Below are 25,714 nucleotides of genomic sequence, written 5' to 3'. Positions count from 1 at the left end.
TCAAAGGGCCTGCTTCTTTTCTGCTGCTTGTTTTTTTATATTCTCATGGAAATTTTGACAAAGTAAGTCCACTTTTAAACAAATAAAATACTTGTGAAAGTTGTTGTTGCTCAAGTACTATCAGGGCATTTAATAGATTTGCCTAGTTTTAAATCAAAAACAAAATTTTGATTATTATAATTTTATTTTATTTTTTTTGTGACTGTCGAATATTTCTAAATACTCTTATAATTTGTATAAATTCTTATTTGTATAAACTAATAATACCTGCATTTTACAGTGCAAGCGCATAGTAATATTTTCGGGGTGAAAAGTAATCTATAACCGACTCAGGAAATTTCTTTGTCTGCTAGTGAAAATCTGAAAGTTAAATTTCGTTCAACTATTCCGCAGATTACCGAGCCTGGGAACAGACGGAAAGGGTATTAAAAAAGGTCAGCTTATGCTCTCTTCGACTCCCTACAATATTCGAAAATAATTATTATTTTTAAATATTTTAAATTTACAGACTGCGGGACCGAGTCTGTCATAGTACTGATATATAAATTGTTATTAGTAATTAGTTTTATTCTGCCCAGATCATCGCATAATTTTATTCACTTAAGTATAATTATCATACAAAACACTTAGAAACCTGTTAACATCCGTAACAGTCTAAAATTTTTCTTGAATGCCAATTTCTGCCTCTCATCAATTCTCTACAATCAGCGCCTTTCGCTGTCTACCAACCATCAATTCGGACCACTGCCAATTACCGAATTCTGCATTGTATTCATTCCGCTCTTTTTCACTTCTCTGATATTGCTGTTGTTGTTGGAAACTACTCATCTGCTTGCTTTGCAAAAGTGGTCCATTATTATTTACATAATTTGCCGGTAAAACCGCGATCACTGGCTGAGTTGGAGCCTTTACCGCTATTCGTTGTGTTTGTCGTTGTTTTTGCTCATCAATATCCCCACTACGCGGTGTGACCAGCACACGCACATTCTCCACAGTACCGTAACTATATTGTGGTGGTGAAGTGTGTGAGTAGTTCGGTGGTAGTTGCGGGTGGAAGGGATCATCGCCGTAGAGTTTGCGATAGCGTTCGGTGTGCACGAGTTCGATGATTTGGAATAGAGCAACACTGGTGGCCCAATTGTAGGCTAAGTATACTTGATGATGAAGAGAAAATGGGAATGTTTTAATTACTCGAAGTGAATGAATTATGCAATTATTAAAAGTGAAAGAAATGAAAGGAAAACTTACGTAATATGAAACCACCTAGCAAGGTGACGGCGATCAGGAGGCCTAAACTAAGTTTCTTCTTTAAAATAATCATAAGGATGATATGGGCAGCAAAGTAGAAGGTCACGCGTATGAGCTCGTGGATTATGAAGGGGAGCAAAAGCCACTTTTTGAGCTGTGGATGGAAGAAAATATGTCCATGTTAGAGGTTTGGTTTTTTAATAATGCTTTAATAGGTGCTCCATGCAACAACAATGCGTAAGTAGATACAAACACATGGCCCACCTTCAATGCTCCGAGTATGGCAAGGCTGCAGCAAATCAAATGTATCGCTAAAGAAGTCAATAGTATAGCTATAAATGCTTGGGAATCTGCAATGAAATAAATAAAAAAAATGTTCGTATACGTACAGTCAAACTAAAAGAAGCGTGACCTAAAAAATTCAAACTAAAAGTTCCTTTATAAAAAAATGTAAATTCTGCTAAACAGGTATATCCTTTTAGCAATACGCGTTGTGCAATTTATTAGTTTTGTCAGAAATTTATGGATCTGGGAATAATTTTCCGTCCTTTCTTAGCCAAAGTTACGAATTATTTAAACAATTAAATACTCGTAATACCTGATATTATGTGAAGTATTTGCCATTGGAAGCTGCGCCTTTACTCTCTGACGAAAGATCCGAATTATTTTGACTTGATTCATTCCAATCCAAGTGAACCACTCTTCAATAAGAGCTGACTGCATTGATCGGAACAAATGGTGGGGCAAGATTTCCCAATTCAGCCCTTCTAAATATTTCTGGACCGATTTAGCAACGTGTGGCCTGGCGCTGTTATGCAGCAAAATCAGTTTGTTATGTCTACCGTCCCATTTCGGCCGCCTTTCTTTGAGAGCTCAGAGCTCAATTTAAATGCATTAGCTACAGTCGGTAATGATGCCAATGACGATGCGATGCAGAAAACCTTTTCTTTTCTGCGGTTCAAGAAGCATCTCTCCCATCACCAAACGTCTCTCGATATCCCTCTACTTCAATTGATGTGGCGCCCAGTTACTTGCATTCTGCAAACGTTTACCGACGATTCATCTGTCAACATCCAACACTTCAGACATATCATCAAGGGTTCGACATGCGTGTCCATCTAATGGTTGTTGTAGTTGAGTATCTTCGATTTCGGTGCCCCTTCGCGGTTTTTATCACTCACGTCGACATTTCCACTTTGGAAGCGTCGAAACCACTCTTTAAAAGTTGTATTTGGTGGAGCATGATTACCGTAAATATTAATGAATATACGACATGTTTCAGCTGCACTTTTCTTTAAAAGGTAATAATGAAGCATGACTTCCCGCATACACTGTTTTTCGGGACGAACGTAGACATTTTTGACGCCAGATAGAAAAGGATCTTTACTCTTGAAACGAATGCCAACTACTGCGATCGAGACCTCACATGAACATCTTAAAATCACGACTATATTGCTAGAGCGAACACAAAAATATTTAGTATGAGCAGCGACACCTCTTTTACGAGGGCAGAAACTTATTTCAATACCCAATCAAAAGCGTACGTTGTCCTGCGTATGAAAAACGATTCGAAGCAGTATTCCTATGCACACTCCCTAAAGGTTCACAAATTGCACGTGCAGCAAAATATTTGAAGAAGTGCAACCGCCCACCAAAGTTAAAAGCGTTGACGACTTCCTCGGACGAGGCCCGAAAAAAGTAATTACCTCTCAAAGCAATATCAGAAGATCATTGATTTTTTTGTGATAAAGTCGAACTTATCGTTGCGTGAAGCTGAAGCAGTTATAAGAAAAGTAGTGTTGGTGCATCCAAAGACACGATTCGCGGACGTTTACTTGCAAGAGACCTCCAAATTGGAAAAAAATCGTTGTTCTCATTTTCACACATTAAAAAACGGCTTGCTTGGGCTAAGGCAAGTTCAGAAGGGAGTTGAGTAAACGGATAAGTCTTCCTTTTGGGCGAATAGTTGCATACGTCGGTCCCAGTGTACTGTTGATAATCGACAACTTGAACGAACTGCTAAGCATCCAGTTAAGGTTCCTGTTTGGGGCTGCTTCTCCGAAAAAAGATTTGAGCGTTTATTTGTGTCTTCCGCCAATTCGAACGCAGTTTTGATGTATACAATTTATCAAAAAGTTGTTTGAAAGAACTAGCCAACTTTGGATTTTACAAGAAGTCAACGATCTCCAGTGTCGAAACTGAAGGTGCGTAGAGTGCAAACACCAAAATGTGATCGAAATGTTGGATTGGCCTTGACTGTCGCGTGATGCGAATCCTATTGAAAATGTTTGGGCAATAGTTAAGCAAAAACTCAAAGGAAATCGAATATGGACGTTCAAAAAGTTATGAAGGTAAATCCGGCTGATTTGTAGCCGATTACTTCCACAATTTCCGCAAAAATTAACAAAAATATGACTCGAAATTGTGAAGCCATTTTAGCCAGAGGAGGAGGTATTATAAATATTGTAAGTCCATACAATGCAGTTTGTTCGTTTGTAAGATATGGCGGTCAGGCGTCTATAAGACAGACTATATATTGGGTTGTCTAAAAGTTCCGGGATTCAGCTTGTATCGAATTGACAGATGTATCCACTTTTTAATCTAAAATTTGATTTTTTAATCTAAAAAGTACTGCTGTAGTCGGCGAGCCGAAAATTGATGAAATATGCGTCTCCGCCCATCGAGTTTTGAGCCATCAGCGTAAATCTGGGGATGGACTTGCCCTTTTTTACAATTTCCTGTTGCCACTCCTCCCTTGAGTGTAGGTGGGTCGCGTATGTTGTGGTGGCACTGGTAGGTGGGATTGCATAGTCCACCATTCCGGGAAGCTCCGAAATATCGGTCAGGATCTTTCCGTGCATGCAAGCCAAAAAATGAAAAAAATTTTCCATTAATTGACTTTAGATAACGTCCAAAAAACTTGGATCACTTGAATCACATGAAATTACTCCAGAATGCATATAGATATTTTTGGGGCACGGAATTATGAAATCGCTTTCAGAATGTGTGATAATTAACAAAGAAAATTGCGTATATTTTAAGCAATTTCGATACTCCGAACTATAGTCAATTTTTCGTAATAGAAGTAGAAGAAAAAAGTGAGTGTAGCGTAGTACACATAACTGAAGTGAAATTTTCAAGGCAGACAAAGATAGAAGGAGAGACCCGAGAGAGAATGAGGGAGAGAGAGAGAGAAAGAATATATATCTAAATAAATTCACAACATTTGCAGAGAATACAAATAGACAAAATTTACGAAAAACCGGGAAGGGTTGAACGTTGGCAATCGTGGCAACAACGCGCACTACTCCGAGCGTTTATCACCCACACAAACGCAGCGATTCCAGGACCGCAGCAACGGCACAAATTACCGCAAGGCAATACCAATAAATCCGACGCCGGAATGGATAGCACTTTATAGTGCGCACAAACACTAGCCAGGAAATGGAAATAAGCGCAAAAAGGTAGGCACCAAAAAAAAAAAACGCCAAAAAAATTGGGACCAAAAAATGCCCCAAACAGTAGGCACCAAGGAAATATAACGCCAAAAAGTAGGCACCAAAAATGTATTTCCTTCCAGTTTGCACCAACAAACAAGCGCCAAAAAGTAGGCAGTGTTATTTCTCACTAGGAAATTAGCAACCACAAGGAAAACCTCAGGAAAAATAGCCTAAAGTATATCTAAGATATATATAAGGCATAGCTCTCTCTCCTTTTCCTCTACGTTATATCTTTTTTCTCTCTCGCGGAATGAAAATGCCCAAAACGTTGCATAGCCTTGAAATTTTACACTCCATTCTCGCTCCTCCATCGACGTCTAAGAAGTTTCACTTCAAAAAATTCAAAAAAAGGAAAAGCAAAACTTAAAAAAGAGTAAAAACAATAAATTAAAAAACGTATAAAAATACTCAGAACTTTTCACTTCAACTATTACCTATAAATATTATTTTCTCAGCTATTGGACTTACGATTCTCAATCCAGTTCAAAGTTTTTTGCACCGTAAGCATTTTGCCATATTCGTCATCGTTTTTGAGGAGTTTTACTATTGGATCCAGTGCGTCCATGCCCATTGAAATTAACAAAACTGTCCCTATGAATACATGAACCTACAGAAATATACAATGCACACATACATACATACACATGTAAATAAAGGTGTATATGTATTCGTAACGTAAACATTTGACCTTCAATATTTGTTTATACATAGAAGAAAAAAAAACGTCACTCACGAGTCCCAAAGCTGCCACTACAATGAGGCCCAAACGCACTGAAAAGCAGGAAAGATATGTTTCCATCCATAGCATTTCGATTTGTTTATAAAATTTTGGTTTTTAAAAGAACAGGCACAACAGGCACATCGTACACGTTTTATTTACATTTATATTCATATTTTTTGCTTATTTAAATTTCCGGGCTAATTTCTTTACTTCGCGTTCTATAATATAGATTTTACGCGCTCCCTTAACTTTACTCAACTAAAACTAAATCAAGCTCGGCGTTACACCAGCGCCAAGTTCAGAGATTGGAATACCTGCACTCTTACATATGTACATGTGTGTGTAATATGTTTGTGTGTGCATACTGATTGATTAAGTGAATGAATGAATATCCGCTAGTGGTACAATACTATGCATGCGCTGTCACGCGAGATAAAGATCAGCTGGGAGTTTGTTGGCCATTGGTGAAAAACATGGAAAATTCATTTGGCTTTGAAATGTTTGTATATCTGTCTTTAATACACTTTTTTTATTATTCTTGTATGTACATACGTGTTTATAAATATGTATGTATGTGTGTACAGTTTGTCTCATATTTCTGTTCACAATGTAATATTGAATAGCGTCATTACTTCCTTAGTACATTCTGTCAAAAAAATATCGGGAATTGTTCATTTAAATAGTGCGTGTTACACATACTTCAATGTCTAAATTTTTTTTCTGGAATGTTGGTACAACTGTCTTCTATAGTGTCGCAGAGCATGAGCGCGATTTGTCAATTAGCTGGTTTTTGGCATTTAATTATATCAGTCAACCGCAGGTGTGCTCTGCGTTTTTCACTATGGATAAAAATACCGAACAAAGAATTTGTCTTAAATTTTGTGTTTGGAACGGGATTTCGTATGTCGAATCGTTGAAAATGTTGCAGAAAGCCTATGGCGAGTGTGCTTTATCAAAAACATGGGTCTACGAGTGGTATAAGGCTTTTGCAGAGGGCCGAGAAGTGGTGGAAAATTTGCCCCGATCTGGTCGCCCATCAACGTCTTTCAACTGAAAAACTATTATTTAAGTTTGAGGGAGGTCGCTCGTGACCTTAGTGAGTCTAACGACTCAATTCGCAAGATTTTATACCATCAATTGGGCATGAGACGCTTGGTTGCTCGACTCGTTCCAAGAGAGTTGAATTCCTTTCAAAAAATTAATCGGAAGAAGGTGGCTGAAGACAAGGCTTGAGCAAGTGAATATGGACACAATTTTATACAGCGCATCATAATAGGTGATGAGACGTGGGTGACAATGGCTTTTTTCAGCGCCTCGAGACTGGTGAATCTTTTAATTCGGATTTTGCTCTCCAAAATGGCTCAAAGAGAATAATTCATCGGATTCGCGTATGGTGAATTTCAGAGCCATTATGTGGACGTTATGAAGTTCGGAATGTTGTTTTTTAGCCATTCTTGGTTCACTCGAGCTTTGTGAGACGGTGCCGAGTCCTGTTGAAACGTCCATGGTCTGCCACCGAAATGTTTGTCTGCCCACGGCTACGGCACGGCGAATACTCTCCCGATAATATTTCGGATTTTCGCATTTACCTTGACGCCAGGCTCGATGAAAACGAATACCACCCATACATCCAATAACGAAATGGAATTTTCTCGGTTCATTTGGAAATTTTCCATCACGTTTTGCTGCTCAGTAACATTGGAGCAAGAAATTTTACTTTTGAATCTGTCTGAATTGCCTTTATAGTTTTAGGAAACACTTTATGAGTTGTTCCTGTGCCTACACCAATGCGTTCAGAAAGGTGTCGTTAAGTTATCCACCTTGCTTTTGCTAAGTTTCTGCAAAGTAATGTATAGGGACAGCTGCCTTGTATACTTCGTATCCATCGTGTTCCCAAAACGGGCTTAAAGCGACTTGCAACTCATAAATAAATTTAGTTTTAAGTTATTAAACAAACACATCTATACACTCGAAATTATTAGCTTACAACAAATGTGTGCCGAAGTGGGGGGGAAAGGTGTCATCAGCATATAATTCGAGAGTTTTAAGAAAGTGTTGCATATTTTTACATTTTTGCACTTACAAAAGTAAACATCTTTTAATCTGGTATATTTTTCTTCTACTTTTGCCCATATTTATCAAAAAAAATTATTGCGGCGTGCACGCCCATAAATTTATTATTAGCACTTTTAGTATTGTATTTTATTAATTTTTTTTTAACTTCCACATCTGTTCCCTTAATTCTAACCGGCAACACTTGAATAGTAATTTCTATACAAAAAAATAACTAAAAACTTAACAACTTGAAAGAAATTTTCCAAATAATTAGATTTCTGATTATTGCGGGCAGACTATGCAAGTTTCCGTTTCGAAATTGATTGGAAGAATTTTGTTCTTGCCAGTTGGCCGTCGCCGGGAAAGTAAAAAAGTTTGTCAGCAAAATGTATTGTAAAAGCACTTTTCTTGTCATGTCTGATCGCACCTTAAGCCTTTGTATCGTTTTGTGGGAAAAAGCTTGGAAAAGCTCATGCACCATTGACTTGTACCCGCCGTAAAAAATTAGCTTACAAAGCTTTTTTACTATTTCTTAAAACAGTTTGAAAGGCACTAAACATTCTACACAGACTTTACGCTGGAACTGCATACGGTTTTATATTATTTACGAGCGCAATGCTTCGAGATACAGTTGAAAGCAGTTTAAGACAGTTTACAAAGCATTTAATTTTATAATCAAAACAAGTAAGGAAGACTAAATTCGGTACGGACTAACACGCAATGTGAGGAAAAAGCCCTTCGTGAATAGTGTCAATCGGAGTAAACGGATTTCATTCGCAAAAAATCATGAAAAATATGACTAAACGTTTTGGAACCAAGCCATACTATATTTTCTGATGAGTGTAAGTTAGTGGATCTGATGGCCGTGAAAAAGTTCGGAGAAAAGTTAACGCGGAATTGGATCCAAACAATATGACCGGCATTGTGAAGCATGGAGGGGGCTCCGTGATGGTTTGGTGATGCATGACTGCGACCGGGGTTGAAAACTTGGTATTTATCGAAAATATTATGGACCGATATAGTTACTTAAATATTTTGAACAATATTTTAAAAGAAAGCGCTACGAAATTGGGCCTTGGAGGAACGTTTATCTTCCAGCAGGATAATGACCCCAAGCACACATCCAACATTGTATGAGAGTGGCTGTTATACAATGTGCGAAAACACTGCCACAGTCCCCGGATACCAACCCAATCGAACATTTATGGGAACATTTAAAGCGACAAATACGTAAACATCCGATTAGAAATAAGGGACAACTGAAAAACGTCCTTCAAGAGGAATGGAATAAAATACCACCAGCTGTAACTGAAAACTTGGTGAATTTAAAGCCATCACGACTTAAAGCGATTGTAAAGTCTAATGGTTATCATACCAAATACTAGGATTTGATTTTATTCATGTTTTTGATTTCACAAATTAATAATATGATGAACCGTATACTTACTTTTGAGACATGCATTTTTATAAAGTTTAATATAAAAAGCTATAATTTTGTTCCTTTTTAAAATTTTGTCATTATTTGGATTAAATATGATTTTTGTATTTCATTCATGTAAATAAAACACAATTTTGTTATAACTTAGGTTGTCTGAAGGAATCGATTGGGGGAAAATTGAAAACGTATCCGGTGTATACTTATTTCTGTTACTAACTGTACATATAAGAGCTTTAGCTTCTCGTAGGCAATAAGAGTTATATTCTCTAACATCAGACGGAGGGACGGAAAATTAGTCTTAATATATATTATATACATATAATTGCTAGAAAGTAGGCGTAAAACGGCCCATTTTTTAAATTTTCATTTCAGATTTTTTGTTTTTTGGCTTTATCATTCGAACAAAATATTTTTTTTTTGTGAAAATTACCGTTATGGCTCAATCGATTATTAATCATTCTGAGCATTTTGGTATATATGCAATTATATGTCTCAAGGCCAGTCCATATAGTATTTTTTGTTTTTAATAAAAACAATTAAAAAAGGATAATTTTTTTCATTGTAGCGGGTGATTTTTTAGCTATTATCTTTTTAAACAGTTGGTTTAAACAGCTGACGCACGTTTCGTGTTTTATTTCACTGTCAAACATCTTCAGATTGGTCTATAATTTAACCATGAATCGTCTTACAAACGAACAACGCTTGCAAATCATTGAATTTTATTATAAAAGTGCGTGTTTTGTTAAGAAAGTTTAAAGTCGAAAACTTGTGTTCAGCGACGAAGCTCACTTTTGGATCAATGGGTACGTAAATTTGCAGAATTGTCGATTTTGGAGTGAAGATCAGCCAGAAGAATTGCAAGAGCTACCAATGTATCCAGAAAAAGTCACAGTTTGGTGCGGTTTATGGGCTGGAGGTATCATTCGACCGTACTTCTTCGTAGATGCTGCGAATCGTAACGTAACTGTGAATGGTGAGCGCTACCGTGAAATGATATCCACCTTTTTTTTGCCCAAAATGGAAGAGCTTGACTTGCATGACATGTGGTTTCAGCAAGACGGTGCCACATGCCACACAGGAAGCGTAACAATGTACTTGTTGAGAAGCAAGTTCGGTGAACATTTTATTTCACGTTCGGGACCTGTCAATTGGCCACCCAGATCGTGCGATATAACGCCTTTAGATTATTTGTGGAGCTATGTTAAAGCCCATGTCTATTCAGACAAGCCGGCTTCAATTAACGCATTGGAAGACAACATTAAAGCATTTATATGTGAGACACCGGCCAAAACATTGGAAAGAGTATGCCAAAATTGGACTAAGCGGATTGACCATTTGAAGCGCAGTCGTGGTCAACATTAGCATGAAATAATCTTCAAACATTAAATTATATGGTCTGTTCCATCGATTTAAATAAACATTTCATGCATTTTACGTGAGTTTTTTTCAAAAACTTTCCTATAGCTTTTAAAAAATCACACTTTATTTTTTGTTCTTAATAAAAAAAAATACGGATAATTTTTTCATTATATTATTCGTTTGAGCCAATTTATGTCGAGCTGTATGTCGAGCTTGGTGGCAAAAAATGGAAATTTTTCGGAAATTTTGCTTTCATCGTATTTACATCTTCATATTTTTATTCAAGCGTACTTTCGCTCGCGCTCAACAAACGACTGACCGAAGAAAAATGCCCGCTTAAACGTCAAAAACACACAAGGAAAGCCGCAAACAAAAAGTGATCGTGTAAGTGTACGAAGATTTGCGAAGGCTTCTGTAAGAGAGAATGTGCAAAAAAAAAAAATTTGATCTTTGAAATATAAATATATAAATTCTCTCAGGAAGCTGACTCGGCATTCTGCCCAGCCTGTGGAAAGCAGGATGAGATGGCGGATAACTTTCTATGCATCTGCCCTGATGTGTCAAGAAGCGACCACCTTGGCTCTTTGGCCCCACAAGATCTTCTCAGATTTCTTCGGAGGTCGGGTAGATATAAAGAAAATCAAAAAAGGAATCCGAGTGCAGTAAAATGGACTTAATGTTGTCTGAGTGCTGTACTTGTTAGTCTTTTCCGACAAAAGAAAAGTGTTTTAGTCTTAAAAATTCAATTTCGTGTTATTTTTCAAAAAGGCCGAGGGAAAAGTCCAGACACTATTCAGCAAAGGAACCACAAAAATTGCTCTCTCAGCTATCGAAGAATCGACCAAGGAAAGGCTTTTCGCGCTGTTGTCAGAATTACCAACGCTCAAACGCTCCGCCCAACAAACTTTGACCGTCCGGTAGTATATAATCGATTAGTTTGAAAAAAAAAAATTTGGCCTTGTGGCAGTTGGTGGAGGAGTCACTTAAGAGCGTCAGTTTGTTGCACATCTCGTGAATAATTACTTTTAAGCCCCCTTCAATATATTGAAACTAAAGGGGTTTTCAATAACAGGTGTTATTTTGAATAGCCCGCTATTTCGGTAGATGTCACTTTTGAAGCTGTCATGTTTTGATATTTGACAAGTAGAAACTACGCCATTAACAAAAATGGAACCATACACTCTAAAACAACGCACTCAAACTATTAAAATTCACTATAAAAATGGTGAAAATTTGGCAGAGACGGTTGGTAAAACTCGGAAACTCGAACATTTTTAGGTCATCGTGAAGCCCTTGTGGAACGCAATATAGAAATTGGTAAAAAAATTCGAGATGTTGGGACCAGTTAGTGATGTAAACAATAAAACCCGTGTACGTTGCTCAAGAACAGCTGAAAATATTGCTGTTGTAGCCGAAAGTGTTGAAGAACACCCAGGTGTGTCCATTACTAGTCGTTCTTTGGAATTAGGCATTCTACAAATACCGTATTTTGCATAAAGATTTGAGTCTTAAGGCTTATAAAGTCCAGTTAACACAAGAACTCAAGTCGGCCGATCATCAACAACGTTATGCCTTTGCTGATTGGATCGTTGAAATGCGTGAAAATGATCCGGAATTCCATCGAAAAATCATCTTGAGTGATTTCCATTTCCGCCTCGGTGGCTTCGTCAACAAGCAAAATTGTCGGATCTGGGGTTCAGAAAATCAATGAGTTATTGTTGAAAAGCCTCTCTATTCTCAAAGTGTGACTGCTTGGTGCGGTTTATGGTCCGGCGGAGTCATTTGACCTTACTATTTCGAAAATGAAGCTTGAGCAACGGGTACGGTGAACGGATTGCGCTATCGAGAGATGATTAACGATTTTTTATGGCCGAAATCGGATGATATTGATCTGGCGCTACGTGCCACACAAGTAGCTAAACCATTCTTTGAATATAAAAATAACACCTCTTATTGGAAAACCCTTTATTTTGGATAATCTATGAATTTACAGATTTCTTCCATCGCAACTTCTTATAAGTTTGTTAGCTGTCGTAACATATGCTTGGGCCCTGGGCATACATAAACAAATACTGACAAGTTTTCTCTATATCTTTCATGTGATAGCTGTGGTAAGCATTACATTTTTTTAATAAGAAAAAAAAAAAACCAGCAGAACTAAATATCGAATGGCATCAAGCAACTATTGCAGAAAAGCTCTATAAATTTGACGACTTCACTTAAGTAAATAAAAATTTAAGTTGATACTCGTAAATCTTTCCTTTTTAAATACTCAACTCATGCGCCTATCAATTTAGCAATCCATTGCAGAGCGCCAACAACTACAACTACATGCCAACTACTCGCAAATAAATGAAAATCATAACCAATTTGTAGGTAAACATTTCATAACTGAATGATTCGATAAGGAGAATCGTCTACGAACTCTCGATGAATAGCCTCAACGGACCATCTCGTCCGTTGGTATATTTCACCCATTGAATTTATGCACTGAAGCGAAATGGCGCTTGATGAAAGGGATCGGCGTGAGGGTAGAAGCTCGTTGCCATTGAAAAGCGATTTGGATATAATAACGGCAGTCACTAGAATTCTCACGAAGGGTTCTCAAACGGCCATTGAGCGCTGAGTTGCACTCACACATCCATATGCACCTAAGTGTATACCCAATTTGCATTGTATTGCCTACTTACAGGCACCTTATGTGACCGGTCAAGCAGCGTATCGGCCTGTTTGGAGCGCAATAACTTCGCCCATTTGCATAATGCTTTTAAAGGCAGTCATATTTTAAGTGGCTTGAAATGGTGTACGGGAGAGGTGAGTCAATTCTAATGCAGTAAATTAAATTGTATGCAATTTCGGCAATAGATTTGACGTTTTTCGTGTTTTTCAATAAACAAAAAAAAGAAAAAAAAAGAAAAAAATATTAATTATTTTTATATCTTATTTTGACCTTAATAGAAAAAAGGATTTACCGACTGTAAGTATCAGAATAAAAATATAAAAACTGTTGAGTCTTGTATAACTATGAAATTTCGGTGGTCAGTCGTCAAAATAAAGAGCGATTTTACGTCTGGTGAACGAAGTATTTGGAATGCTTTTTGAGGTACGCAGTAAATTGGCTTATAAAATTTTAGTAAAATAAGCGCAACTTTTAACCAGCTAAAAATCGAAATTTAATACATTTAAGATCAAATATTAGAACAAATATCGTAATCTTATAAGTAGTATTGCATTTGTGCAAATACTACCGCTGCTATTAGATTATAAGACCTAATTTGCTGAATATCATTATATTAAGATAGATTGCAAATAAAATACTTACAAAAAAAAAAAAAAAAAAAATCGTTTGAATTTTTAATGATTTCCTTTTCTCACGGCGTTTTGCATTTTATTCCATACAAAAATGAATTTCTTGTGGGAGAAAATGAGCAAAACTCATAGCAAAAAAAAACAACAAAAAACAAAAAAAAAATCAATTTAAATATTCATAAATGCGCTTATTATAGAAAAAGCAGCAAAAAAATTATACTAAGAAAATTAATTAAAGTTTTTATAAATGCGCTTATTATATGAAATTAATATCAAAACGAGTCCCTAAAAAACACCAAATATTGTTTTTCACAATCCCAAAAGACAAAAATTTTGCCAAAGTATTTAACAAAAATTTCCTTTACATATTTTAATTAATTTTATCTAAAAAAAAAAATAAAAAAATAATAATAAACAAAGTAAAAGGAACCGTACATATTCACTTTAAAAACCCCTAACACAAAAAAAAAGTAAATAAAATTAAAAAAGATATTTTAATAAAAAATATAAAATTTCTTGCCTACATTAAAACAACTAAAAACAAAATTAATATAAAAAAGAATAAAAAGAACCGCAGATATTTCATTTTGAAAACCTTATAGCAAAATTTTCAACGTTAAATAAATCTTAAAGTTATAAAATTGTTTTCCAAATTTTTTCAGTTTACTTATAATTAAACTCAAGCCCACAAATAAACCAAATATTTTTTTTAATTTTTAATAATTTTTTCTATTTTAATTTTTAATAATTTTTTCTATTTTGACATTTTTTTGCATTTTATTCCATACTAAAATGAGTTTTTTCTTGTGGAAGAAAATGAGCAAAACCCCACAAAAAAAAAAAATAAAAATAAAATATAAACTCCAGTTTTCACAAATTGCGCTTCATATGGAAACAAACCACCAAAAAAAAAAACAAAACATGTTTTTCAGAAATTACAAAAAAATATTTTTTTTCATGAAAAATAAAAAAATTATGCAACACATTTCTATTTTAAGCTTATTTTACCTAAAGAAAATTAAACAATTAATTTCTAAAAAATTAGAAACACCAAAGAAATATATGAAAATTGTTTTTAATAAAAAATTAAACATTTTTGCAACAATTTATTTTATCATATTTTGTTTTTAAGGGGGTATTCTAGTCTTGAAATTTAAAAATAACGAAAATTTTTGTTTTAAAAATTCGATAGTTTAAGTATTCAAAAATATCTCCCTAAACAGATTTTTCAAAGTTCGAATTATTTTCCAACTTGCAACTATTTTATTGACTCGACAGCTAGATTGGTTTTAGCGGACGGTGAACTTTAAACGTGTTTTTCTCGAAGCTACTTCTTTCGATACGGTCGGCACGATATCTCAAGTTCTAATCTACCGATATGTTTGAAGTTTATCATGAATATTCTTTAAATATATCTCTATCGGATGAAGCACGAAAAACTAGAAATTTCAATTTTTTAATATGTGTAAACAATTCGAGAAAGCTTAAAAATTAGGGTAGCCGCCATTTTATAAAAAAAAATGTGTTCCCCTTTTTTTCTGCATCATACGATAATGACATTCATATTAGTAAAAAATTTGTCATCGTTTTTTTTTTTTCAGATGACCACAAGGGTAGAAATCGTAACGACGAGGACACTGCCTTTTGTTTTTCCCTTCCACTTCAAGAACGCATAATTCCATGAAAATTTATGTTTTTTTTTTAATTCATTTTGTGTGCTCTTAATATTATATATAAACAAATAAATGATAAAAAAATGGATAGTATAAATATCAATAGCTTTTTTTTATTCACCGTCAAAAAATGCTCGAAGCTCGGGCCTCTAGTCTAGAATACCCCCTTAATTTATTTTATTAAAAAAATTAAAAAAAATTCTTATAAATAAATTCAAATGAACCGCATAAAAACCTTTAACAAACAAAAAATTAAAAAAAAAATTTAATAAAAAATAAAATATTTTTCCAATATTGTTTTTTTTTTAATTTATTTTGATTAAAAAATTATAAAAAATAATTAATTATTTTTCAAAACCCTCTGCACAAAAAATTGTAACATTGAATAAATCTCAAAACTGTTAAGCATATCTCAAATTTTCTCAGTTAACTTCTTATCGAAACATCGACGACAAGCGTAAGCGGCTAAAAAATCGCTTGAATTCTTAATAATTTTCCTTTTCTGGCGTATTTTTTTCTATACAAAAATGAATTTCTTGTGAAAGATAATGAACAACCACAGAGGAAAGAATTAAGAAATCATATTTGATTTGCTTATATTGAGTTTACCTATTATGGGAAACAAAAATAGCAAAAGAAGTCAAAAAAAAAAAATTACAAAAAATGTTTTTTTTTAAAATGACAGAAAATTTTTTTGCCAAAACGTTTAATGAAAAAAAAAATTAAATTTTTTTATTGCATACATTTTTATGCAATTAAGTTTGTTTTTTCTAAAAAAATTAAAAAATTATATTAATATAATTAAAAAAAAATCTATTTATCAAAAATAAAATGTTTAAAAAATTCTTTTTAATAAAAAAAATTGGCAATAAATTTTTGTTTTAAATAAATTAAAAACCACCGCTCATATTTCACTGTAAAAACCTCTAACAAAGAAAAAAAATTAGTTTAATAAACATTTTTTTTAACAAAAATTAAAAAATTAATTGCATACATGTTTTTTAGAATTATTTTGTCCTAAAAAATTAAGAAAAAATATTTAAAAGAACCGCAGATATTTCTCTCTAAAAACCTTTATAGCAAGATTTTCAACATTAATTAAATCCCAAAGTAATAAAATTTTTTTAAACGCAAGCCTATAAATAAATCAATTTTCAGAAAAATCGACCACAATATCCAAAATACTTGCATCACTTAACAAGGAATCGCTTCTAAAGATTGTGCCTATAATTTTCTTTCTTGCTTCATAATCCATATTTCTACTAGTTATATTCGATATTCTATATTCTATATTCTATATTCTATATTCTATATTCTATATTCTATATTCTATATTCTATATTCTATATTCTATATTCTATATTCTATATTCTATATTCTATATTCTATATTCTATATTCTATATTCTATATTCTACATTCTATATTCGATATTCTTTATTCCCTATTCTATATTTCATATTCTGGGGTTCAGTTTGTTCATACGTTTAACCAAAGTTTTCTTTTTTTCGAGGTATCTGTAAAATGATAAATTTCCACTTTCCCCCTTGATTTTGTTTGCTTTTCGTGATATTGTTCTCCTGTGTCCATCATAGACGAAGTTTGTTGTTGTTCCAGCTATTATTTTACTTATTGCCTCTATTGCACACTTTCTTATTGCTCTTTTCAATTGCCCGCCACTTGCATTTTTGCTTCGAACTAATAGTCCGAAGAATTTTACACGAAATTTGAAGTTAGAAATTATATTTGTTGGCACTTTTGCTGTGCTTGGGCAAGTATACGAGTAGAATATCCTTCCAGCAGTATTGTGGTTCTATTTTTCTTTTATTTCTTAAAATTCTTTGCTTTTTTGCTATAGTATGTCCATCCAAGTAGTTGCAAGACTTTTGCTTCACATATCCTTCTGACCAATACCAACTGTCTTATGATGTTGGTTGCATACTTGTGATATCCCAGCAGGAAAATTTAGTGGCATTGTTCACTTAGGTTTAACTTTTCTCTCTACGTATGCGTGTAGGGATATGCAATAAAATAAATATATAAATATTTATGTGCGTATGCCACTCATGCACTAAAATCTCGGTTTAGTTCTGGTTTCACACAAGCAACCCAAATTACGTAGATTGCCTGCAGCCACATTTGCTTTGGAGCTGAACAAATTTATTGGTTGTTTCATTCAGCTGCTTAGTGTTCATAGCTACATATTTTTGTTGTTGTGTACTAGCAATTGCTTTTTATGTCGATCACCTGCAAGTGTTAGAAAACAGAAAAATTCCAACTAGGGGCTGGTGGAAAAAAACGAACAACTGAGTACGCTTGTAATATCTAAATATGTATGTGTGTCTATGCACAGATGAGCATAAGTGTATGTGGATGTGTTCTTACGACCAAAGAAGAAATTAAATTAGCAAAACTTTTCGCAATAAGCTGGGGAATGGTGTTGGAAGAGCAATCATTGCCTCGAGTGAGAACGAATTGTGGGTAATCGGAAATGTGTACAAATCTACATGCGTATGTGTCTCACATTCTTCATTTGATATACTTGCACAATGAATTTTCGTTATAGTTTTATGATTGATGTTTCCCACTTGAACAAAACAAGAGATATATGAACTAAGGGGCAGAATGTTTAATTGAAAATTTCGACAGTGAACAAGGGGAAGAGCGGTACGAAATTGTTCAAAATTTTTAAGAGGCTATGTTCCTGGTTGTATATCTGCTTCCACGAACTGCGTCGAATATTTGTAGTTTTCGATGTCATAAAAAAAAAATGTGAGCCGTCATGGGACGCCTGGCAGATGTAAAACATCGTGTGCGTAGAAGTAATATGCATAAAAGATAATATTATTACAGGAATTAAATATAGCCTAATGAAAAAATGAAGTATTACGAATTTCTTACAGAAAATGGTAACTTTATTTAATAAACACAATTTAAATATTTTCATCTGTGATTTCAGTAATAGTTATATTCGATGTTTCCTCAGCCGGTATTACTGTGACGATTGGTCGATGATAACTAAAGTACGTTACAAAAGTATTGGATGAAATATTATCAAGATATCTCACAAATACATCATCTATTGTTGTTCCATATTTGGTAGTAGATTCTCTTGGATTGTTGTTGATTTGCAATTGAAATTCTTTTTGAAAAAAATGAAATAAAAAAATGACTTTGAGTGATGAAATTTTTTGAATTCTCAGGTGGCGCAAAATTAATCATCCAGTTTTGTATTTGAAAATTATTAGATAAAATTAAAAAAATGAAATAAAAAAATGAATTTGAGTGATGAAATTTTTTGACGTTTCTGGTGGCGCAAAATTAATTATCCAGTTTTGTATTTGAAAATTATTAAATTAAATTAAAAAATTAATAAATAAAGAAATTATATTGAGTGATGACTTTTGACCTTTACGCCCACCATTGCTTGTATGTTTTCATACAGCAGCTCTACACTTCACAAATTTCAATTATGATTGACGTACTGCACTATTTGTAAAAAATATAAATAATCCGATAGCATGATTAATTTTGATTCACTTTGTATGATAATCAAAATGTGTCTTTAAAATATGCCTTCCTCCATAGGCTTAAACTTTTTATTCAATTTCAACTTTTCCTCATTACGAGCTGGCATATCTCGAATTTGCTATTAAATAACTTTTGCACTTTTCATTTCGAATTAATAAAGGAATCAATTTGGCATTGCAAAATAGTTCCACTTGGTTTAAATAATTGAGTAATGAAACTTCTTTCTGCTGTGGCTCTGCTTTCTGTGACCTTTTGATATTTTTCAACTCAAACTCTGACCTTCGTCATTTCTTCGCACAGAGAGCGCGCCTCAAAGGTGCCCAGCCTTCCAGTTTCCCATGAATTCTCTGTAATCGAATTCTTATTATCTACATAGCAAATTACCGAACACATTCAAAAACACATAACGCACCAACATTTACTAAGCACTCACGAGCATCCAACTTGCCGCTCTTTAGCAACTCTACATTTGTCTCTCTAACATGGCACACATACTAACACACTTTAACCCACATCATTTGGGAGTTGTTCCTTTGAAATTGGCTTAACACTAGCATACTACTACACATAATATATATATATGTATACCTTAGTATAGTGTGGCGACCCGTCGCCACGTCAAGCGTCGCCACGCCAACGATTCGGTTTACAAGTGAGCCTATAGATGTTTCACATCAAAAAAATAGACAACACATCAACTAAAATTTAATGTCGAACAAAGCTCATTCATCGCCTGATATGGTTATTCTAACTAGTGCCTTAGACTGTCCAATGGATATTCTGATGTAGTTGTTGTTTTTGAAGTGGTTGAATATTTCTACTGAAATAATCTAATTGGCGACCAGCACCGTTTTACTACCACTGTTCTCGTGTGATGATGCCTTCTGTTTTTTTTTTAAGTCAGATCCAGCTTGTGAGATCCAAGTATAGCAGCAAATTTTTTATCTGGATGTCTGAGATCTCATTAATTCGCTGTAAGAAACGCTTATCGAAAGATCAAAGTCTCGCCCTCGCTAGCCCTGGACATAAGTAGTGGAAAGACTTTCCTTCACCCCTTCCGCTTGACAGCTTCTGCAGATCGAAGAGGAGCTTGAGTCTAGCTGCATGACCCCTACTTTTCAATGACCTGTAAGGGTTGCAGTGATGCGTGAAATGTTTGGTCGAGAACATCCTAACAGGTGATTCGCCCTTCGCTTAATTGCTTCCATCTACTTTCGGCTAAAGCATGATAGTGTGAGGCAATGGATGCTTTTATTGTGCTGAGTGGGGTGGCAACTGCCACCTCCTCTGCTATGTTTAGTGGCGAACCTTTTCTTGCTAGCTCATCCGCTATCTCATTACACCATATGTTTCTATGACGGGGTTCCCATATCAGAGTAATTTCAAGGCAATGACTAAGCAATTCTAGTTCCTCTCTACAGTGTGAAACTAGTTTGGATGAGATGGAATTGGAATCTAAGGCCTTGATAGCTGCTTGACTGTCTTGCTCCCACTTCCTTGTAGAGTTTTAGTAATTTACATGCTTCTCTGATTGCTAATAGTTCTGCCTGCAACACGCTGGCATAGTCAGGAAGTCGAATTGACTGAGATAAGTTGAGCAGCTCGGAATGGAAGCCAGCTCCCACTCCACGGTTAATCTTAGAACCATCAAAAAAAAAAAAAATTAATTGAGAAACAATTGTGTTTCTCAATATTGAAATTTAAGGTAGAGAGTTTTTTGAAGTGAAATATTTTGATAACTTTTCACATTTACAAAATTTTTTTAGGATAGAAAAAATTTTCAAAAAAAATTCCTTTAGAGAAAAAAAATTTATTTTTTATGTTTAACTTTTTGTTTTAATAAATGAAATATTTCCACGATTTTCTACAATTTTATAAACTTTTTTTACGCTTTACAGAACGAAATACATTTTCCCTAAAAAATTCTCTGAGAAAAAAATGTAATTTGTTTGTTCAACATTTTTTTTTAATATTCAAATTTACGGAAGAGAGTTTTTTGCAATTTGTTTTTTAGGATTTTCTATATTTTTATACATTAAAAATAAAATATATTAAGTTGAAAGAATAGAATAAATTTTCCAAAATAAATTCGTTTGAAAAAAAAATCCTTCAAAATGTTTTTTCAATATTGAAATTTATGCTATAAAGTGTTCTGAAATGAAATATATTTTTGATTTTTATAATTTTTGTTTTTAAATTTTTTTATGTTAAAATAAAGTTTCCACAAACACTTCGTTTGAGAATAATTTATTTTTTTGTTCATTTTTAGAACAAAGAATTTTTTTTCATTTATTTTTTTTGTGTTTTATAACAGCTTGGACTATGCTCTTTAAAAGAACTAGTACGGTTAGGGATATTAATTTGATATAACGGTATCACTTCTGGAGTATCATACTTTTACTTATATATATATGCTGTCCCCTGATAATTCCACATTTTTACTAAAAAACTCCATTTTTTCTATACTTTCTTGTACCATTTTTCTCCTGCTTGTCTGCCTACAAGAACAGATCTCATGCCCTCTCCCATGCCTATTTAGACATACTTACCCTACCTAACCCCATAAGTTTTCCTCCTTTTCAGTTAAGTTTAAATCCATCCACACATTGGCATAAATACTTACTACTTAATATAATCATCTACTTTTTATGTTCTACCTTGGTACGCGACATCATTTACCATAAAAAATGCGACGTCACTTCGCTCACACATTACGTGCTGGTGATTATCACACCACACTTAACAGTATGCCAACATACTTTTAGGCGCTGTCAACACTGTTGATACCAACATTTTTGCTCTTGCCATCTCTCCTTGTTCTCGCTTAGCCTGGCGCATGGCGTACGTGTAGGCATTTATGCTAAGCATTTAAGTATGTAAAAGTGGATATGAATAGTTGGTTGAGTGGTGCGGTTGACTTAAAAGGATTTACTGGATATTACTTTTTCAACTACACTGCCATTTGTAAGTGAAGCACTTGAGATTAATGTTGGAATGACAGAGGAAGTAAAGATATTAAGGAGGTTTATAAAAAAAAGAAACTCAAAATGTCACAGAGGCAATAAAACAACGTAGAACTCTTGTCAGTGAGTGGTTTAGATCATAAAAGGAAGGAGTGCTTTGAATTGAATTGAATTGTTGGAATGAAGGGATTAGCGCGCGGAATAGTTCAAATATTATATTTTTTAAAATAGTTCATAGATGAGACAAAAAGAAAAGTTTTGTAAGAAAAGTTTAATGCGTGCTTACATTGATTAAAAACTTTTTCCAGATTAACGGATTTTGTATAAACAATTTAATTTTTTTCTAATAGGCGGTGGCGCAAAATTAATCATCCAATTTTGTTTTTGAATAATTGCCCTATTAAATAATATAAAAAAAAATATTTTGAGTGATGAAGAGCTTTATTTTGATCTTTACGCCCTTCACTGCAGCTCACAAGTGCCAAATATGACGCCATCTGCAAAAATTTATATTTAATATTTATCTTCCGGTAGGGAGTTTAATTTTGCGCCTCCTGGAAAAATTACAATATAAATTTTCCGATGCGGTGAATAATTTTGCGCAATCTGGAAAAATTATAAATCTTTCGAAAAATTATAAAAAAAATTTGAAAGGGTTATTATTTTTGCGCCACCTGGAAAAATTATAAATGTTTCAATAGGGTGAAAAATTTGGCCCACCTGGAAAAATTATATATTTTTCGAAAGCGTGATTAATTTTGCGCTACCTGGAAAAATTGTAAGTCTTCCGATGGGGTGAATAATTTTGCGCACCCTGGAAAAATTATAAATCTTTCAAAAGGATGATTAATTTTGCGCCACCTGAAAAAATTATAAATTTTTCGATAGGGTGAAAAATTTGGCGCCATCTGGAAGAATTATGATTCTTTCGAAAGGGTGATTAATTTTGCGCCACCTGGAAAATTTATAAATTTTTCAATTGTTTGAATTAATTCTCGCCACACTCTCAGCCTCTCAGTGTCAGAAGAAAGTGTATGCCTCTTATTGAAAAATTTGGACTATTTATTTATAAATTCTTTTTTTTTAAATATAGTGCATATTACCACTAAAAAAACTAACGCAAAGTTTCATTCGTCGTCTGAAACTTATTAAAATTTGGAAAATTCTAACTAGAAAATAAATTCTCTAAGTCCTCCTTATTGTTTTAAATGGCAGAAAATGCGCAACACCTCTGCAAAAAAAAGGTGTCAAAAAACTTGTACTTTAATGCAATAAAATTTAATGGGGATTAATACTAAATAGCCAGGATTTTTCTAGAAATTCTGACTAAAAGGTTGAAACTTTAATCAAAATTTGCTGAAATTTTGAAAACTTTGCAAAAAGTTTTGAACTTTCCATTATATGATTATTGTTGTGGTATAAATAATAATTTTATTGTTTTCTTGACGCTGACAGTGCAAGGCTCATTTGAAAATTCCCTGTAAAGTTAGAGCGATGGCACTACTGGCACATATCGAGGTTGTGTTTTGTTAGTAGCATTTTTTAGAACAAACACCGAGATTTAGCCAGATCGGTATATTTCTTTGTGATAGATGTGAAGTGAAAGCAATATAGCCGCCAACACAGAAAACCCGGCGATTTCGCTGTGGCGCTATCAGCTGAGCTGACCATCGCTAGGGAAACGATCCGGTTTATTATGAGATTGAATTTAAGCCAGGATTGTGTTGGCGCAAGAATAAGAACGAGATGACCATAGCCTGAACGCGGTGAGTTCGCTAATTAAATATATAATTGACCGAGCTCCTCCTCTTATTTGTGGTGTGCGTCCTGATGTTCCACAAATGGAAGGACCTACAGATTTTAACAAAACAGAGTTTGATAGAAAAAAGCATCATCTCATACGAGCCCAATTTTTGTTTCAGCCGCTCAATCATCAATTTATCCACAAAAAGTGACTGTTTGATGCGGTTTATGGCATGGCGTCATCATAAGCGATGACCGCAGCGATTTGAACAAATATTCTGTGGCTAGAGCTCGACGACATCGATATATACAAGCTGCGTTTCTAACAAGGCGAAACACACAAGCAACGAAAGGCTTGAAGTAGAGAAACTGAGATTTGATTATTGGGAGGATAAACGGTGGACATTCGCCAATTGGTATCCGCGTTCGTGCAACCTGACACCCTTCAATTGTTTTCTTTGTGATTACGTCAAGTCTTTTTGAATTGGTCTACGCAAGCAACTCAACCACAAGCCACCATTTGCATGATGCATTCAAAAGACTAAATATTACCAGAATAATGGCGCACAAATTATATTGGAGGGAGACTTCAAAAATTTAATCGCTTAAAACACAACCAACGAAGCCGAAGCGGCCATGAATGTAGCTTCAAAATAAAGATGGTAAGAAATGTTGGTCTCTCTCTTTGTATAAATTTATTTTCCCATTGTTATTATTTGGTCCCTCATCATGTTGGTCTCCTTGCCGCGGGGATGAGGCTTGAGTGCTGATATAACCCCCATATCATGGACATTAACTCACCACGAACTAAGAGGATGGCATCGAGGCCTATTACTGGTCATCATCCCAACCCTGTCTCAAGACAAGTTGATGATGACTTGGCTGGATGACCCAGCCAATGATTTCTGGAACTCGGCCTTCTGACACAATCACTGCTGTGTTTCAGAAAGGTACTAACGTACCAAGCGTTCAGCCTTCAGGATCCTGGGGAGACTGGAGGATACCAAACTAGAGGATCTGACGGAGGAACAGTCAGACTCCAAGGCGTGGAGCTTTCATAGCCGAAACGGGGAGAAGGCTAAAATGGATTCTGTGCAAGGGAAACGCAAAAGATGGAGTGAGGGGACATCGGCTGGAACCAAAAGAACTAAGGTGTCCACCACGAAGAAATATAGGCGGAGAAATATTCGCGGAAGTAGCATAAGCAAGCCACATATAGGCGGTGATTGATCGCAATTCCCCTGACGGTGCGATCACGCAAGCAAATTGGGACCTGATAAACAGGAGTATCTGGAAAGTTTACACAGGCATCCAGCAAGAAAATCCTGGACACCCAGCCAGTTGCTCGGACGCGGGTAGGTTTCAACCACGCGTCAAATTAATTAGGTACGCTGATCAATGATCGGTGGACCTATGTACCCCGGCAATAAAGCGCATAGGGAAGCCCTGGCCAGGGGCCCACCTCAGTGTGGTCCTACGAGAAGACGTTTCCAAACGGCCAAGATCTAGAGCCTGGATACCAGACTTCCACAACGTCCCAGAGGAAGTGTTGGAAGTGCTCAAACTAGGCAACCCTGAGCTGCCTACCAGTGATTGGAAAGTAGCAAAAATTGGTGAAGTGGATGGCAAGAGAAGGCTAGCGGTGATCATCTTGGATGAGAAATCACTGGATCCACTCGCTAACCAGAAATGATGCAAGGTGCACTGGGAAATGCTCGAAAGGAATGCTACGGTCAACAAGGAGCTCTAAATTGCTCAGCTACACCGCGTGAATGAGGCTTTTCCACTGAAAAGACTTGATAGATATGGTCAAATCGTACTTCTTCACGTTAAGGGCGCACTCGAAGAGGTTGAATGGGGGTTCTTCAGCATCCGCCGTTTTCTCTGAACATTGCTCTGACTGATTACCATCTTTTCGGCTCCCTGTCAAACCATATGAAGGGCGTTACCTTCGTTAACAAAGAGCTCCTTAAAAACTGACTCAGCAACTTCTTTGACACCAGACCAGCCGATTTTTGGTGGACCGGCATCAACAAATGGGTCGAGAGATGGGAAGAGGTTGGAAACAGCAACGGCGAATATATAATTGATTCACTTATTGATATAATTATTTTTGTTTTTTTAATAAAAGTCCTCGGAAAAAACGCTATTTATTCCCCTACAAAATAAAACAGC

At 34.9% G+C, this 25,714-nt stretch overlaps 1 protein-coding gene across 1 annotated transcript; it reads right to left on the bottom strand.

The window, feature by feature from the left end:
• Positions 1–249: 249 nt before the first annotated feature.
• On the bottom strand, positions 250–5,679 carry LOC128864074 (uncharacterized). Its single transcript, XM_054103563.1, has 5 exons — positions 5,482–5,679; positions 5,217–5,355; positions 1,513–1,598; positions 1,249–1,402; positions 250–1,154 (listed from the first exon to the last, which is right to left on the bottom strand). The coding sequence occupies exons 1-5, from the start codon at positions 5,554–5,556 to the stop codon at positions 691–693; spliced, it is 918 nt and encodes a 305-aa protein (XP_053959538.1). The 5' UTR covers positions 5,557–5,679; the 3' UTR covers positions 250–690.
• Between the last annotated feature and the right edge of the window lie 20,035 nt (positions 5,680–25,714).

This window comes from Anastrepha ludens, chromosome 5 (genome assembly GCF_028408465.1).
Source record: "Anastrepha ludens isolate Willacy chromosome 5, idAnaLude1.1, whole genome shotgun sequence".
NCBI classification, from domain to species: Eukaryota; Metazoa; Arthropoda; class Insecta; order Diptera; family Tephritidae; genus Anastrepha; species Anastrepha ludens.
The sequence above is the reverse complement of the archived record's forward strand: the minus strand, read 5'-3'. Positions and strand labels throughout refer to the sequence as shown.

Bases quoted from the DNA above. Each gene is read 5' to 3' on its own strand.
- LOC128864074 (XM_054103563.1), bottom strand. From the start codon at position 5,556: ATGCTATGGATGGAAACATATCTTTCCTGCTTTTCAGTGCGTTTGGGC. The intron at 1,599-5,216 runs GTAAGTCCAATA...ATTTCATTGCAG, and splicing joins TTTGAACTGGATTGAGAATC to ATTCCCAAGCATTTATAGCT. The intron at 1,403-1,512 runs GTGGGCCATGTG...TTCCATCCACAG, and splicing joins CCATACTCGGAGCATTGAAG to CTCAAAAAGTGGCTTTTGCT.